The sequence below is a fragment of the Rasamsonia emersonii genome (assembly GCF_000968595.1).
Source record: "Rasamsonia emersonii CBS 393.64 chromosome Unknown ctg1118621760091, whole genome shotgun sequence".
In the NCBI taxonomy this organism is placed as follows: Eukaryota; Fungi; Ascomycota; class Eurotiomycetes; order Eurotiales; family Trichocomaceae; genus Rasamsonia; species Rasamsonia emersonii.
The window spans coordinates 1-14939 of record NW_013563196.1 but is presented as its reverse complement, the minus strand read 5'-3'; the positions used below and the strand labels follow the sequence as shown (position 1 = coordinate 14939).

At 50.5% G+C, this 14939-nt stretch overlaps 5 protein-coding genes across 5 annotated transcripts; 3 read left to right on the top strand and 2 right to left on the bottom strand.

Moving 5' to 3' along the window:
- Positions 1-144: 144 nt before the first annotated feature.
- Positions 145-3300, bottom strand: T310_3971 (uncharacterized protein; the record flags this gene model as incomplete). The annotated part of the gene is made up of 6 exons (XM_013473154.1): positions 145-1118; positions 1211-1709; positions 1788-2170; positions 2210-2366; positions 2567-2629; positions 3151-3300. 6 exons carry the CDS (start codon positions 3298-3300, stop codon positions 145-147), a joined length of 2226 nt encoding a protein of 741 aa, XP_013328608.1.
- Positions 3301-4009: 709 nt separating this feature from the next.
- On the top strand, positions 4010-6263 carry T310_3970 (Ser/Thr protein phosphatase family protein; the record flags this gene model as incomplete). Its single annotated transcript, XM_013473153.1, has 5 exons — positions 4010-4137; positions 4196-4838; positions 4895-5366; positions 5398-6157; positions 6224-6263. The coding sequence occupies 5 exons, from the start codon at positions 4010-4012 to the stop codon at positions 6261-6263; spliced, it is 2043 nt and encodes a 680-aa protein (XP_013328607.1).
- A 2703-nt stretch (positions 6264-8966) lies between these two features.
- On the top strand, positions 8967-10702 carry T310_3969 (chitinase; the record flags this gene model as incomplete). Its single annotated transcript, XM_013473152.1, has 8 exons — positions 8967-9113; positions 9172-9546; positions 9624-9683; positions 9740-9809; positions 9877-9958; positions 10016-10022; positions 10081-10533; positions 10595-10702. The coding sequence occupies 8 exons, from the start codon at positions 8967-8969 to the stop codon at positions 10700-10702; spliced, it is 1302 nt and encodes a 433-aa protein (XP_013328606.1).
- Positions 10703-11671: 969 nt separating this feature from the next.
- T310_3968 (uncharacterized protein) lies at positions 11672-13240 on the top strand (the record flags this gene model as incomplete). Its single annotated transcript, XM_013473151.1, has 4 exons — positions 11672-11745; positions 11847-12358; positions 12443-12508; positions 12561-13240. The coding sequence occupies 4 exons, from the start codon at positions 11672-11674 to the stop codon at positions 13238-13240; spliced, it is 1332 nt and encodes a 443-aa protein (XP_013328605.1).
- Positions 13241-13789: 549 nt separating this feature from the next.
- On the bottom strand, positions 13790-14845 carry T310_3967 (uncharacterized protein; the record flags this gene model as incomplete). Its single annotated transcript, XM_013473150.1, has 1 exon — positions 13790-14845. A coding segment is annotated over one exon (1056 nt), but the record flags the coding sequence as incomplete, so codon positions are not given.
- Positions 14846-14939: the final 94 nt, after the last annotated feature.

The following is a 14939-nucleotide window of genomic DNA, read 5'->3' as shown; positions in this document are numbered from 1 at the left end:
TAGCACGTTGAAACGTAAAGTTGAATAGGACGTGCTTTTTACCACTGGCTGTTCAAAATGGTTTGCCAGTCGTATTCCTGGACGTCGGGAAAGAAAAAATTGTCAAATAACGGGCCTTGGAGTTCTGTGTCATGAATCACGTTGTCAAAAGGTTCCAAAGGATTTATAGAGCAAGATGTCAACGTCTTTAGGCTGAATCCGCACGAGCTCTTTCATGACCCTTTGGTACAAACGTTCCAAGGGGCGCCAGCGATGAATGAGCCCGGTCATTTTGTCAAATCTGTCGGTCTCATCGAAGGCGAAAGGGATGACCTGCAACACTCGCCCGAGGACTTCAGGTGGCAGTGGGCTTTCCCCAGGCTCCGATGTCTTGAGAAGGCTATACACGTGCGAGAGCACGAAAGCTGTTGCGTGCCATTGCGAGTATTGGGTGGCGATCCATTTGAAATTAGCCATATATTCTGCGGAACACAGTCTGTAGTGGCATTCAAGCAGCTCGAGAGCGGATAGAAAGAGCTCATTACGGACAGTAGGCTCAATGCCCGATTCCTGGGCGCCTGCCGCCGCATTTTGTAATGCAGAATAGTGGACTATTAGACGCAGCTTGATAAGAAATGCGCGAACAGTTTCTGCCAACATTCGATGCAAGGGATCCGTGGGTTCTGTGCCCAAAAATCGAAGATATTTGGTTTCCATGAAAGCAGAGAACCTCTTAACGAATCCCTCTCTGATTTCAAAGGCGGTTCCATGACTTCTGCCGGTGGAAGATTGCATATCAAAGCAGGAGCGACTGCGAGGCCGCGATGCAGCCCAGATACGTAACAAGGCATGGCATGCTTCAAATCGGATAAGGCTCCATGTCATTTCTGTGGGTCCTTGGTGCTCTCGCGGGGGTGCCTTTGCCCCAACATCCCAATCGCTATCATTGACGTTGAGAGGCAAACGATAGTTGCCGTTTCTACTCAAGAAGCTGGGATCTGTGCCATAATCCTCAGACACACGTATGTCTATGAGACATAGATGCCGCCAAAGACGTGCACGCATGTCAACCTCGAAGGGAGAGAGACCAAAGTCGACGCTATCATGATGAAGAGCCAAAGATGTTGCAATTCGTAGTGCTATGCCGGTCAATGTCCACACTAGCCGGTTATCCTCCCGGGGCATGCAGCTCTTAAACGTCGGACGATCAGTATATGATAGAAGAACGCACAGACGATTACACAACTCACCAGCACAAGGACAAATGCTTGAAGCACCTGAATATGGTCGCTACAGATCCAACCTGCGCGAGCCATAGAGAGTTCCACGGCATATTCATGTTGCCGAATCAACGTGCTGTGTTCTTCACCAAAGTGCTGAACTGCGAGCCGGGAATCCAATGTGACCACAGACGCATAGCAGATCGCCACGACCAAAGCGGCCGATGCTTCGTCAAGAGCTGCCAATCCGGAAGGCGTGACAGCTCGGATGAGCTTTTCGATGTTTGGTTTGTGCAGAATCCTCACTACAGGGTCGACATTATTCTTATACGGGTTCCAGCAGGTGTCGATATGATCAGGCGGCCAACCCAATGGATCATACAGGGGCTCGGGGCGATCGGGCTGTTCTTGAAAACGGCGGCAAAAGAAGAAGCTCAAGCTAAACGGGGAGCCCGGGTAAAAGTTCGGTCGATGGCCAGACTCATCTAAGATAGACCGTTGCAAATTGTCCTGTTTCAGCTGTTAACTTTGGCGGGTCTAAAAAAGCAAAGACACACAATTACGAGATTGGCGAAGGCTAAAGCTGACCTCATCTTCGACATTTGCCCAGAAAAGGCTTGATAAGAACCTACTCTTACCATCCCCATCGACTATCAGCCGGCCCCCAGAATCAGTGCTAGTGGAGCGCGACCGTTCCCCGGCCTTGTGATTTCTCTTGGAGCTTCCGTCAAATCGATCCTGCCGACGGGCTCGATGGCGACGAATCGGGCCCTGGGGATATTCGCATACCTGCCCGGAATTGACACATGTGGAGCAGGGGACCTTTTTATCGCACTTTACTTTTCGGCGACAGCAAGCCAGACACGAGCGTGCCAATGGGGCAGTCATCTTTCGGCATGACCGTAGAGTTCGTAAACTGGCGGCGAGGGGGAAGTTGACTAAAATAACATGTGGTCTGTGAGCTATTGTTTCTATTTTAGATAGTGTAGGGTATGATTCTTTAAGCATACCTGCAAGAATCGCTGCAGATATTATATCAACAGAGATGAAGTGTCTGGAAAGCGTGTGAACGCGGGAATCTGTTTGACACAAGTAAGAGTACAGAAACGCGACATCATTGGCCAGCGACCCAATGCTGACGGCCCTGTCAGCTCCGATAGACGGATACTGCACTGCCATCAACATAACCGAACATGTTGCAGGAACAATCCGGGACTACAGGGAAATCTCCCTCCAGGGATCAGACGCGTCGACGTCGAGGTCGACCCACGTGATGCCTTCCTAGTTTGGAAATATACCGCAGTGGTAAGACCTGGCGTAGGCAGAGCAGGACGTCTTACTTCAGTCAAGAGATCCCTCTCACTCACTTTCTCATCTTTCTTACCTTCTTCCACACAGTCCAACAAGATTTCCTCAATCGATTTCACCTCCTAAGCTAAAAGATTTTAATTTGTCATCTAGAAACTCGCTGATCAATCGCAGGGTCCCTCCTAACTGTTCATTCGAAATCGACGACTATGAGAACGCATGTATCTATACTCAACCCTTCGACTTTATTCACAGACGCAAGCGCATGGCGCTCGTAGCAGATTATGGCCGCCTGTTTAACCAGGCATTTAATCCCCTAAAGCAAGGGAGTTATTTTTGAAATGACGGCTACAGGCACTCAAATTTGCTCTGATAGTGGAGCTGATAGAAAGCAAAGAATCGCAAATTCTGGTTGAGTTATATACTCCAAGCCAGTAAGCAGTTTGGTCAAAGTATAGTCACTATAGGGAACTGGAATAATGAGATGATCAATGCAGGTTTTCTGTTGTAAAATAAAATTATCAAGGTTTGTTCAGCTACAGCCTAGATTTTTTTTTATCGCTGCTGATATCCAACTGCTATTTAGATCCCAATTGGCCCATGACCTAAAGATCCAAAGCTCAAGGAGATTGGGAGTTATTACCAGGCACTCGTCCTTGATGGGGTAAGTTCCTATTCTCCTGCACTTCTGGCCCGTGTTCTTGGTTGGAGGAGTGAAGCAGTGGATGTACTCTGTACAGCCACGCGAGATGACGTCACCGAACTGTCTATGCATCTGTACCAGGAGGTTCATTTCGTGTATATGACAGAAAGCCTTGACAGTTGTTTCCTTTCTTGCAACCCAACAGCTTTGAACTAAGCCACTTTGCGCTTTTGCCTTTTGTAATGTACTTACCGTCGTTTTCCCAGACTCAATTGCACCGTTAATTTATATTCTGCTTGTAAATTATTTATGTGAATTGTGTATAGGGCGATGGTGGCTGGTCGCTGATGATATTTAGGAACGGTGCACAGGCAAGCTCCCTCGCGGGCCGAGACTTTGCACGTGGCGCTGGAGAGAAACAAAATTAAAACTGTCGGCAATCTGCATCCGAGATAGCCCTGATAACTGGACTGATCTGGTTTCTTTCGATGATCCGACTGTTTTCTCGAAGATTTGCTAGACCAACAACGGCAGAGATCCTCCCGCACGTGCTGCCCGTTTCGGCCTCGCATTCGTCCGCCTCGCTGCAGCTGATGCCCGTTTCGCTTTGCTCCATCTTCCCAGATTCCGCCCCAGTCATCCCCATAAATAACATCATTCAATCCTCTCGGATCCATGATGCTGCCAAGGTTCTCTTCTCCACGGCTGCAATTGTCCAGTCCAGTGGCCAGCCATCCACACATCCAGGTCTCGATCGCGGCTGCATTGCAGTCGCCTCTGCTGAGACGCAACGGGTCGGGATGAACATCGCTGTCTGATTGATCTGCAAGCACAATCCCCCAGGCGTTTCGCATTGAAAATGAATCTTTCTCGCCTACAAGGCTTGCTGGCCTTGGGCTCCTTATCAGCCCCGGCCTCCGCAGCCTCGTCCGCGCCCGGCGCGACCTCTTATGTTGCTCCGGCTGGCTTTCCCACCAGTGCTTTCTCGTAGGGATCACCGTCACGAATTATGGAAGATGACGCTAGCTGACTGATCCGGTCATAGCTCTTACTATTTTCTTCCAGCACGCCCAACCCAAGAACCGCAGCCGGCTATCTATGACCCGGTGCTCAAGCTGACCTTCCCCTACAATCTGACAAACCCCAACACGATCCCCACGAAGAATACGGATCCTCTCTTCTATCCTGAACCGAAGAGAAATCTGTCCGAGGCAGAGGCCAAGGCCGTGATCCAGCAGGTCATTGCGAATGTGACCAAGATAATTACGGCCAATACTACTGCCAGCAACTGCACGAGATGCCAGGATGCCTTGGCTGCCGCCCAACCAGCCGCCTGGCTGGCCCCGACCCTGGTCCCAGATGCAATGGTCTCTCTATGTAAAGCTTTCCACTTCAGTTCGGACACTTCGTGCGAGCAGAATTATGCCGCTAGCAACTTTGGAGATATTTGGACACAAGTGCTTTACTATGCTGATGTAAAAGGCCTTGATGGGCAGTACATCTGCCATTCGCTCAGCAGCAGCTTTTGCAGCGCCCCCACGACGAGCCCGCTCAATACTACCGGCCTCTTCCCTAAGCCAAAACCGAAGAATCCTCGTGTCCCCAAGGCCAGCGGGAAGCGTGTCAAGGTCTTGCACATGTCCGACGTGCTTTGGACCCCAGGTATTCTGTCGGTTCGGAAGCCAACTGTTCGTCAAGTCTCTGTTGCCGTGCAAACAACCATAATACCGCTTCACCGGATCAGGTCCTCCTGTCCGCATCGGCTTATGGCTCATTCAAGTGTGACTCCCCATATGACCTCGTTCTGGCCGCACTCCAATCCGTCGGCCCCTTGACTGGGACCGGGAAGGACAAGGAGTCGCTGGCGTGGACCATTTACACTGGAGATCTTGTCTCCCACGACCCAGAGTCGGAGCTGTCGCGTATGTACACCGAGTATACGGAGACAAGTATCTACGGCATGTTGAAGTCATATGTAACTGGTCCCGTTTTTGCTGCATTGGGCAACCACGACACCAGCCCCGCAAACATCGAAGCGCCGCATACTCTCCCGGGGCCTCTGGGAGAGCAGCAGAGTTGGAATTATGATCACGTCGCCGGGCTCTGGATGCATGAGGGCTGGATCGACAAGGAGGCGGCAAAGACAGCGAGGACTCACTACGGTGCCTACTCGATTAAGAACCAATACGGCCTCCGTATCATTTCCTTCAATACGGGTAAGTGGTCCGAAATAACGCTTGGTTCCAGGGAGAGTGAGACTGATGAATGCCAAACAAGACTTCTGGTACTCGTCAAATTACCTCAATTTCATCAATACCACGAACCCAGACAACTCTGGGATCTTCTCGTTTATGATTGAAGAGCTCCAGAAGGCTGAAGACGCCGGAGACCGTGTTTGGATCATCGGCCATGTCCTCAGTGGATGGGATGGCACCAATCCCCTGCCCAACCCCACGAATCTCTTTTACCAAATCGTCGATCGCTATTCCCCGCATGTCATCGCCAACGTGTTCTTTGGCCACACACATGAGGACCAGTTCATGATCTACTTCGCGAACAACGGGACTGTTCAGAATGCCGACACTGCTCTGACGACCGGTTGGATTGGGCCCAGCGTTACCCCGTTGACGAACCTGAACAGTGGATTCCGGCTCTACGAGGTTGACACAGGCGACTTTAATATCTATGAGGCGTACACTTTCTTCAGCAACGTCTCCAGTTTCCCGTCCCTGAACGCGACCGGGCCCACTTTCAGCCTCGAGTATTCCACTCGCGATACGTACGGCCCGGCTGCCTCGTGGGGTTCTGATGATCCATTGAACGCCACGTTCTGGTACCGAGTCACGGAGGCGATGGAGAAGGACCTCTCGCTGGTGACACTGCACAACACTCTCCAAGGCAAGTCAAGCGTCAAGAGCCCGAACTGCACCAATACGGCCTGTCAGGAGGCGAAGATCTGCTACATGAGGAGCGGAAGCGTTGCGCTGGGAAGCCAATGTCCCCAGGGGTAAGTACTGAGCCGTCGCTTCGTTTGTTTGTACTTAGGAGACAATTGTTGCTGACGAAAAACTAGGTACGGCTCTGTCCAGAGCGCATTCTCACCCAAGTCGTGAGATATGTATGCTGAAGGGCTTTCCTCTGTGTTCTGAGATTTGTAGTCTCTATGCACGTTTATATACAGATAGATACTTTTATAGAAATACAGGCCTTAGCCCTGAACGCAAATGCCAAATCCACCTACACCGTAACGAAGACGCGTCGTAATCATCGAAAGAAGTACACCGTGCTGTATCCGAGGTATAAATAGCAGTATCAGTCAGCTACCGGATGTCCCAGGGATAGCCTACTGGACAAGAATAAGAAGAATGCTCGTAGCATTCCAACTTCGCTGAAGTCGTTTCGGGCCGTGGCCTAGAACGTCGATTTACCTACCACGGGAATGTAATTCCCCTTGACCCAATAATAGGAGACATACCTAGCAAAAAAAAAACAATTACGAGTCATTCTAGGGCTGTAGGATTTTTTGTTCTCATTCAGGTGATGGAACAATAGGTATCGCGACAGTGCTGTTTTTGCTCCTCGGATAAAGTTTCATGCGTTTTGGTTGTTCGTGTTCTTGCGAGGATATTAAATTGCATACAACTGCAACCCAATCATTATCGACATTAGATTCCCGGGAGGCCGTGCAAGACATGCAAGACAATGATGTTCTTGTGATACGGTCGTAGCTTGGCTCTTTGTGAGCAACCACTCAATTCACGAAGACTACTCGTATATGCGAGAATATTGAATCATCGGGGGGTAAATCGTCATTATGCATGTACCCTTCTTCGATAGTATTGGCGGCTCTACATAGCTTATACTGTACATCCTCAGATATATACGTAGAGCCACTGTATAGTATAGGACCACTGCCACGTTGGGTACGGTAGCACTGCAGTTCAACAAATCATACTGTAGCCTGTAACATATTGTTGATACCAGAAACCGGATTCAATCTGTAGGCTCTACGACGGTTGCGATTTCTTTATCTGTCTGATATTGGCAGGGCGATAGATGCCCTGCAGGACGATGTGACTGGATGGTGTGAGGGGAGGTGGAGGAGGGGCACTTGCTGCTTATCTAACCATGCAGGCAATCTGTGTCTATGACTCTATACCATTACCTGCTGAGAGGATAACGAAATGGAGTAGCAACCAACGAGTTCAAAATTGGTATTTTTCTATCCAACTCCTATGCGTGCGTTATTAGAAGGTATGAAATGCCTGTTCCCTGCAGTGTGGATGATAGATAGCAATATCCATGGATACGGACAAAAGATCGCTGGATCGCCCCATCCCGAGCGATCTGGCTAAGAATCAGTCGGTACACGCTCTCTGATGGGAAGGAACATCTTAAGCTTAGCGCCGGCCCCAGAGGCCAACATTGAAGCTACCAACAAGCAGTTAACTTAGTTATCTGTTTCCAACCTCCAGCCCTTCACGAGTCGCCGTCACGGGGCTCTTATCGGCCGCAAGGTTACATGCCCGCATGGCCCGTCCTGCTTTGCCGCCCACGATGCTACCTCGTTGGCATCGCGTACCTGCATCTCCGGTCCCACAGGCGCATTTCGCAACCACCAACTGCTGGCCTGTGTTCCAGGGTCCTCATATCTGCACGTCCTTCGTGGGTCACTCATCACCCTTTGCTCTCGATCACCAGGCACATGGCCGGTCAAATGCACCTCTGCTGACAACCCATCCCCGCACAGCAAAGAGCACTACCCCTCCTGCTCCCTTGCCCTCACGCCTTGTGACTCTCAATGCGTCCGTGTTCGCAGGGCGATAACAATGGTGCATATGCCTCTCTGCAACTGGGCAGATGATGTGCTCCTACCTTGGTATGAGCCTATGATTGCAAGGCCACTAAATTATTAGGTGAGCCATCAGGTTGAGATTGGAAATAGACTCGGCCAAGCTTTGTACAGCGCTCGACTCGGCGTTTCAGCTTTCTGTCGAACTTAGTCGCCCCCAAGCTGACTTGGTGAAACGGCCCGGAAATTGCTCTCTTCGTGGCTAGAATCTGGAACTTCGCACGACCGGAGTCTGGTCAGAGGATTCAGCTTCTAGAAGCGGTTTAAATGATCGGACGTTATATACCCTGTCGCATGCAGCGGGACTTCGACTCTCTCCAGGTGATTTCATGCAGCACGAACCAGTAGTCAAGAAGGCGGGCTTGCCTGTTTGGTCACAGGCTCCATCGTCGTCTTCTGGCAGGGTTGACCTGTCGTCCCACATTCCTTCAAGGAATTCCCGAATCACCAGGCCAATCTGGACCCCAACCTACAACTCACAAGCGCAAGCCAAGCTGTAGCGTGGCTTGATATCAGACCCGACGCTAAATTGTTGCGGAGGTCACGGTCACGACGCTACTTGTTCTCATGCGACATTTCTCTGGATGCCATAGGTCCCTGCATCTGCAAAGGAGAAGAATATTGCCTAGAAAGAATGGAGACTGCCGTGAAATCGCCGGGTAATGCGCCGTTAAGCTTCATTAAGCTATCGCTCTGATTAGACGACCTCATGCAGTCTGATCTAGATGCGTCCAACAGCAGACGAGAGTTACATAGGGCAAAATGATTTGGCTGGATGCGCGCCTCCATCCTATGGCTCACCCTGTCGAGTCATGAAGTAGCCGTAAAACCCATAAAAGGCCCAGCTCCTCGACTTTTTTTTTCTCTTTGTCCTGCCAGGCTCGCCGATCACTCCTTTGTTTCGTTTCTGGATTTCTAGATCTGTACACTCCTTGTCGGCCGGCGCCGTATCCCTTCCCTCACCATGCAGTTGAAACTGGCCCTGCTTCTGGGCCTTAGCTGGCTGGCCAACGCTGCTTTCATTCCTTACACTAATGATCGGTTTCGTCTGCACAGCCGCTCTAACAGTTCTTCTACGGGATTCCGATCCGTGGCTTACTTTGTTGACTGGGTAAGGACTACTTCATCTTCGTGCAAGACCCCTTCCGCTAATCGTGGATTGTTTGCAGGCAATCTATGCGCGTAACTTTAACCCGCAGAATCTAACCACCGAGACTCTGACTCACGTTCTCTATGCGTTCGCCAATGTTGATCAAAACACCGGCGAAGTGTCACTCGCCGACACGTACGCGGACATCCAGAAGCACTATCCCACCGACTCCTGGAATGAGCAGGGAAACAACGTGTACGGCTGCGTTAAGCAGCTGTTTCTGCTCAAGAAGAAGCAGCGGAACCTGAAGACGCTGTTGTCTATTGGAGGCTACACATACTCTCCCAAGTTTTCGACTTTTACCACGACCGAGTCTGGAAGGCAGACGTTTGCTTCGACTGCCGTCCAGATGGTTCAGAACCTTGGGTTTGACGGCATTGATATTGACTGGGAGGTAAGAAGAAAAAAAAAGCTTTCGGCAGGAAGTTCAATCTATCGGATAGGCAAGCTTACTTCGACGTATTTGTACAGTACCCGAACAACGCTACTGAGGCGGATAACATGGTTGCGCTTCTGAAGGACGTGCGAGAGGTACGTATGCGAAATTCTCTCAGTTGGTGCTTGATGCTAACGATCTCCATCCATAGGCTCTGGACAACTACTCTGCCAAGTACGCGAATGGAACCCACCTTCTGCTCAGTGTCGCCTCACCAGCCGGTGCGTCTGCTTCTTCAGTTTGTCGACTCGCAACATGGAGTAGGTTATATTGACCAAGCTCGAATAGGTCCCTCCAACTATCAGCCCATGCATCTTGCGGAGATGGACCAATACCTTGATTTCTGGAATTTGATGGCCTATGACTACACGTTAGTACTCCCTTAAATCTCTCCGGGAAAACATCATGGCTAACAAAAAAGCTGCAGTGGATCTGTTCGTTTCCCGTTTCTTGCCGAGTGAGATTAGTTGGGATCAGCTAACAAGGGTAAAGTGGTCTACGGTTGCCGGACACATGGCGAATGTGTTCCCATCGACGTCGAACCCAGCCAGCACCCCGTTCAACACCGACCAGGCCGTCTCCTACTACACTTCCAATGGTGTTGCTCCCAGCAAGATCAACCTGGGAATCCCTCTTTACGGCCGGTCCTTCCTTCAGACGGACGGTCCGGGCACTGCATACAACGGTGTTGGGCCCGGCGAATGGGAGGGCGGACCTGGAGTCTGGGATTACAAGGCCCTGCCTCAGGCGGGCGCGACGGTGTACGAACTCGACCAGCCCATCGCCAGTTACAGCTATGATCCGAACCAGAAGATCATGATCAGCTACGACACCCCCAATGTCGTCGCCTGGAAGGGTGACTACATCCAGCAGAAGGGTATTGGCGGTGGCATGTACTGGGAAAGCAGCGGGGACAAGTCGGGCAACGAGAGTCTGATCGCGACGGTATGCAGATATCTATCCGACTGTATTTTCATTTGGGTGTGAAGGCTGACGAGGTTGATAGCTGGTGAACCGCGTTGGCGGCACGGCCGTGCTGGACCAGAGCCCGAACCTGCTCAGCTACCCGGCATCTATCTATGATAACTTGAGGGCCGGATTCCCGTCGAACTAGATGCACGAGCAACATGACGGCAGATCTGCATGCCTTGTTCTCGAGCCTCAGGTCCCAAGCTTCACAATAGATCAATTTCAGTTTTTCGCTTCATGCAACTAGTTTTCCGCAAAGGTTTTCGCAACCTTGCCCCTTTGATTATTCTTATTCTTTGTTGAGGAATCTCCGTGAGATTTACTCCCTCGCTTCGGCAGATATTTTGAGCAAAGAAATGTAACTTTCGTTGCTGGACACATAAAGCTGCTTGCCGTGTCGCTCACTTTCCAGGTGTAACGGTCATAACACGGCTGATGTCGAGAGAATCTATATATATGTGTGCATTTACACTCGTTCGTTGCGCAGAAACGAGATGAAGATCCGTGATGTTGATACAGGTCGCGGCTGTTTTTTATCGACCTATCCTTCGTTTGCCTTCTACTGTACATATTGATGGAAATGTGATTTGTTTGATTTGATTAGTCCTCGTTAAAGTGCTACTATTGTAAATTTACAAGCCCTAGCAAAGTCAGCATATACAGTACTCTCGACCTTTAATCAATTCCTGTTATAATGATACTACTTGTCCTGTGCTGTCTGTCTGTCATGTTATTAGATAAATCCTCAATCGCCCTGGCGTTTTTTTTTACATTATTCCATCTCAGTTAGATACATACATGTAGGTAGGTGGTGTATTTATGCTCTTCTATTTATTAGGGCTAGTTACTTCTTTCTTGGCAGAATTGCGACAGATGGATATTCCGAGCACGACATCGAACTATACATATTAATACAACTTCCGTAGTAGCAGGTTAACTCTAGTTAGGACTGGAGGTATTAGTCACTGTCATCGTGGATAATAATACAATCGTTTAAAGAGAATTTATCAATGGACGTGACTGGATAAAACCTAACTACATACCTCGTATCCCGTTTGTGTGTTTTTTTTCTTCAGCTCCGTAATACTATACAGTGCAGCTGTTACTTATAACGATGAGTATCTCAGCCGTAATAATACTGCTAAGTACCCTGTGTCGTGTTGGCAAGGCTGACTGGCAGTTTCTGTGGTAATATTACTATCTTCTTTTGTTTCTCTTTTTCATTCCATGCTCTTATCCCTTCAAATTCATTCGAAGGATTAATTAATCAATCGTCTTCTATAATGTAGCCCCGACCTGTCCCCTCCAAAACTGAATATCACCGTCCCCGCCACCCCCGGGGCCGTCGAGTCGGGTTACATCTTCATCACGCCCAACCCAGGTTTTGATGATGATAACGAGCACTACGGACCCCAACAGCCAGGCGCCTACATCTTCCGCGATGATGGTGACCTCGTCTGGTCCGGTGTTGGGTATTTCGCTGGCTGGTTCGCTAACTTTCGTCCGGGGGAATGGACCAGAACCTATAGCTATGGCAAGCAGCAGCAGCAGCAGCAGGTATTGTGGGCATTCGAAGGCCAGCTCGACGCCCGCCACGGCCGGATGTACGGGAAACACATGATCCTCAACGAGCGGTACGAGACGATCAAGACTGTCGGGACGGCGTCGCACAGGCTTGCCTCTTGCCATGAGTTTAACGTCTTGGACGGCGGAGAGTCTGTCTTGATTGAGACACCGGTCGCGATTCCGGCGGATTTGTCACCCTGGGGAGGGGACGAGGGCCAGAATTGGATTGTGTCCAGTGGGTTTCAGGGGAAGTATACCCCTTTCTTCTTCTTTCTCCTTATATAGTGCTCTCATGAATCTAATAGTTGTGTGTGAGTAGAGTTGGATATCGAGACGGGAGAATTGCTGTTCGAATGGTATAGTTTTGACCATGTGGATCCGAAGTGTATGTTGCAATGTCGATATCTTTCAAGAATAACTCTTCTCACAACGAATAGACAGCCTCTTCCCACTCAGTCCAGAAGGCCCCTTCAACGGCCGCGACTCAACCAACGCATGGAATTACTTCCACATCAACAGCGTCGACAAAGACCCCGACGGAAACTATCTGATCTCCGCACGCAACTACGCCGCCATTTTCAAGATCAACGGCACGACAGGCGACATCATCTGGCAACTTGGCGGCGGCCATGGCTCCAACTTCACGGTGCCGGCTGATGTGCGCTTTGCGTTCCAGCACGATGCTCGGCTGCTGTCTCGCTCGGAGGACGGCACCATCGAGAGGATTTCCTTCTTTGACAATGCTGCCGGCGTTGGATCGGAGCTCCGGATCAGCCCGTTCTCCCGCGCCCGAATCGTCGAGCTCAACCATAGCGATGGCACGGTTACAGAAGTCCGCACGTTCCCGGCTCCGGATGGTCTGTCCGCTGGCTCCCAGGGCAACGCCCAGGTCCTGCCGAACGGCAACGTGTTTGTCAACTGGGGCCAGGCAGGAGCAGTGACGGAGTTTGACGGCGACGACGGGACCGTCCTTTTCCACGCGTACCTCGACTCTGAACCTGGCGGGAAGCTGGTGCAGAGCTACCGCGGCTTTCGCTTCAATTGGACCGGACGGCCAAGTGAAGAGCCAGCCAAGCCATTGTCGCGTTCAGGAAAAGAACCCAAGGAGGGAGGGTAGATATTTCGGTTCATGTTTCGTGGAATGGCGATACGGAGACAGTGCGCTGGCGGTTCTATTCTCAGACTGCGGGAACCGAGAAGAAAAAGCTTCTCGGGGAAGCAAAACGGACGGGGTTTGAGACTTCTTTCGTGTTGTCAGTGCCTGACAGTCTGGCCCTGCAGCAGCAGGTCCTGCTATCCGCCGAGGCCATTGATGCGAATAGTAATGTGTTGGTGAGGACGCGTTCGGTTCATATTCAGGCGATCAATGTGTCCAGGACACAGATATCCAGTGTGTCAGCGTCGGAGACAGTAGATGGCCAGCAACAGCTCATGAGGGGTATGCTAGACGTCTAGCCCAAGTGAACAGTCTATACAAGCAAATGTCAGGGATAACGCCATATATTTCAGAGTAAGACTTACTGCTGATCAGATTATGTGCTTTAGTGAGCTTCCGATCCAACACATACCCTTCCTTTTTGTAAAATGGGAGTCGTTTATCTTATGCTACAAAGAAAAGAGTCCATTCCCATGAAGCACATCGTCTTGAAAGGTGCCTGTTTTTTTTTCAGGTATCCCTTTTTAGAGCCAGGATATCCGCCAGCCTCACCATCCCTTTCTCTCCCCAACCTGCTACACCCGTCTGCACATCGGGTCGAACCCGCAGGTACCACGACCATGCGCGTCGATCTAGCTCTTCTGCGGACAGCGTCGACGCCCATGATCGGCAGACGATGTCGATGGCATGTAGCAGCATCCCCAGGCATTTCTCCTTCTCAGACGCCGGATCCGTCTTCTTCTTTTTCCTCTTCGGAGAAGAAGGATCGGTCGACAGGGATGGCGGATGTTGGTCTTGTTCAGCTTCTTGTTTCTGGAATATCGTAAAAGACTTGAGCAGATATGCTCGTGCAGACTCTGGGGTGTGGATTGGAAGGCCGCTACTATTTCCGTAGCCACTCGCATTACTACGCTCCCCAGACTTCTTTCGCAGAGCTTCGAGATCAAGACCCCAGAGAGGTAGCGAAGAACTTGAACTTGTGTCATTAAATGCAGTATTCTTTTCGTTTGCAACTTCAGTTCGTGTATCGTCCTTTGGTTCCCCTTCTTTTGGATTGTAGTCCCATCTCTTCAGAACAGGAATCTCCCTTCCTAGTACCTTCACTGTAGGCTGGCCCTGTCCCCAGCCCTCTTCCCCCGCGCTCTTACCGCTCTCGATTCCGATGCTGACAGCCTTGCTGCGGCTGTTTGCGCTGACAACCGTCTGCGCCAGACTGAGCCGGCTGGATATAGGCTGTTCGGGCATCGTGTACTTGGTCACGCACACTGCGAATGCCAGCACGAGAGGAGCCCTGTTCGTCAGGAGAACCGTCTTTGAGAGTTCCTCCTCCGATGCCGTTGAGATAGGAAGAGCCAGAGAGGACTCGATCTCGAAAGGGGTCGCATCTCTTCCCAGTTCAACCTCTGTCTTCGTTCTCTTGGAAGATGACAACGAAGAGTCTGCAGTCATGGAACCATCCGGTGCCGCTGCGCGTTTCTTGCTCTTTGCGTTTCGCTTCGCAGCGTTGAACACCTGTTTGGCGGTCTTTTCATCCTTGAAAATGTCCTGAAGCGTCTTCAACTCCGATCTGGAGATTTCGTCGGCACTAAGACGACGTTATCTGTCAAAAAATTACGCGTCATGACTTCAAGTAGCGCGCTGAGAATAAATACTTGCTAAG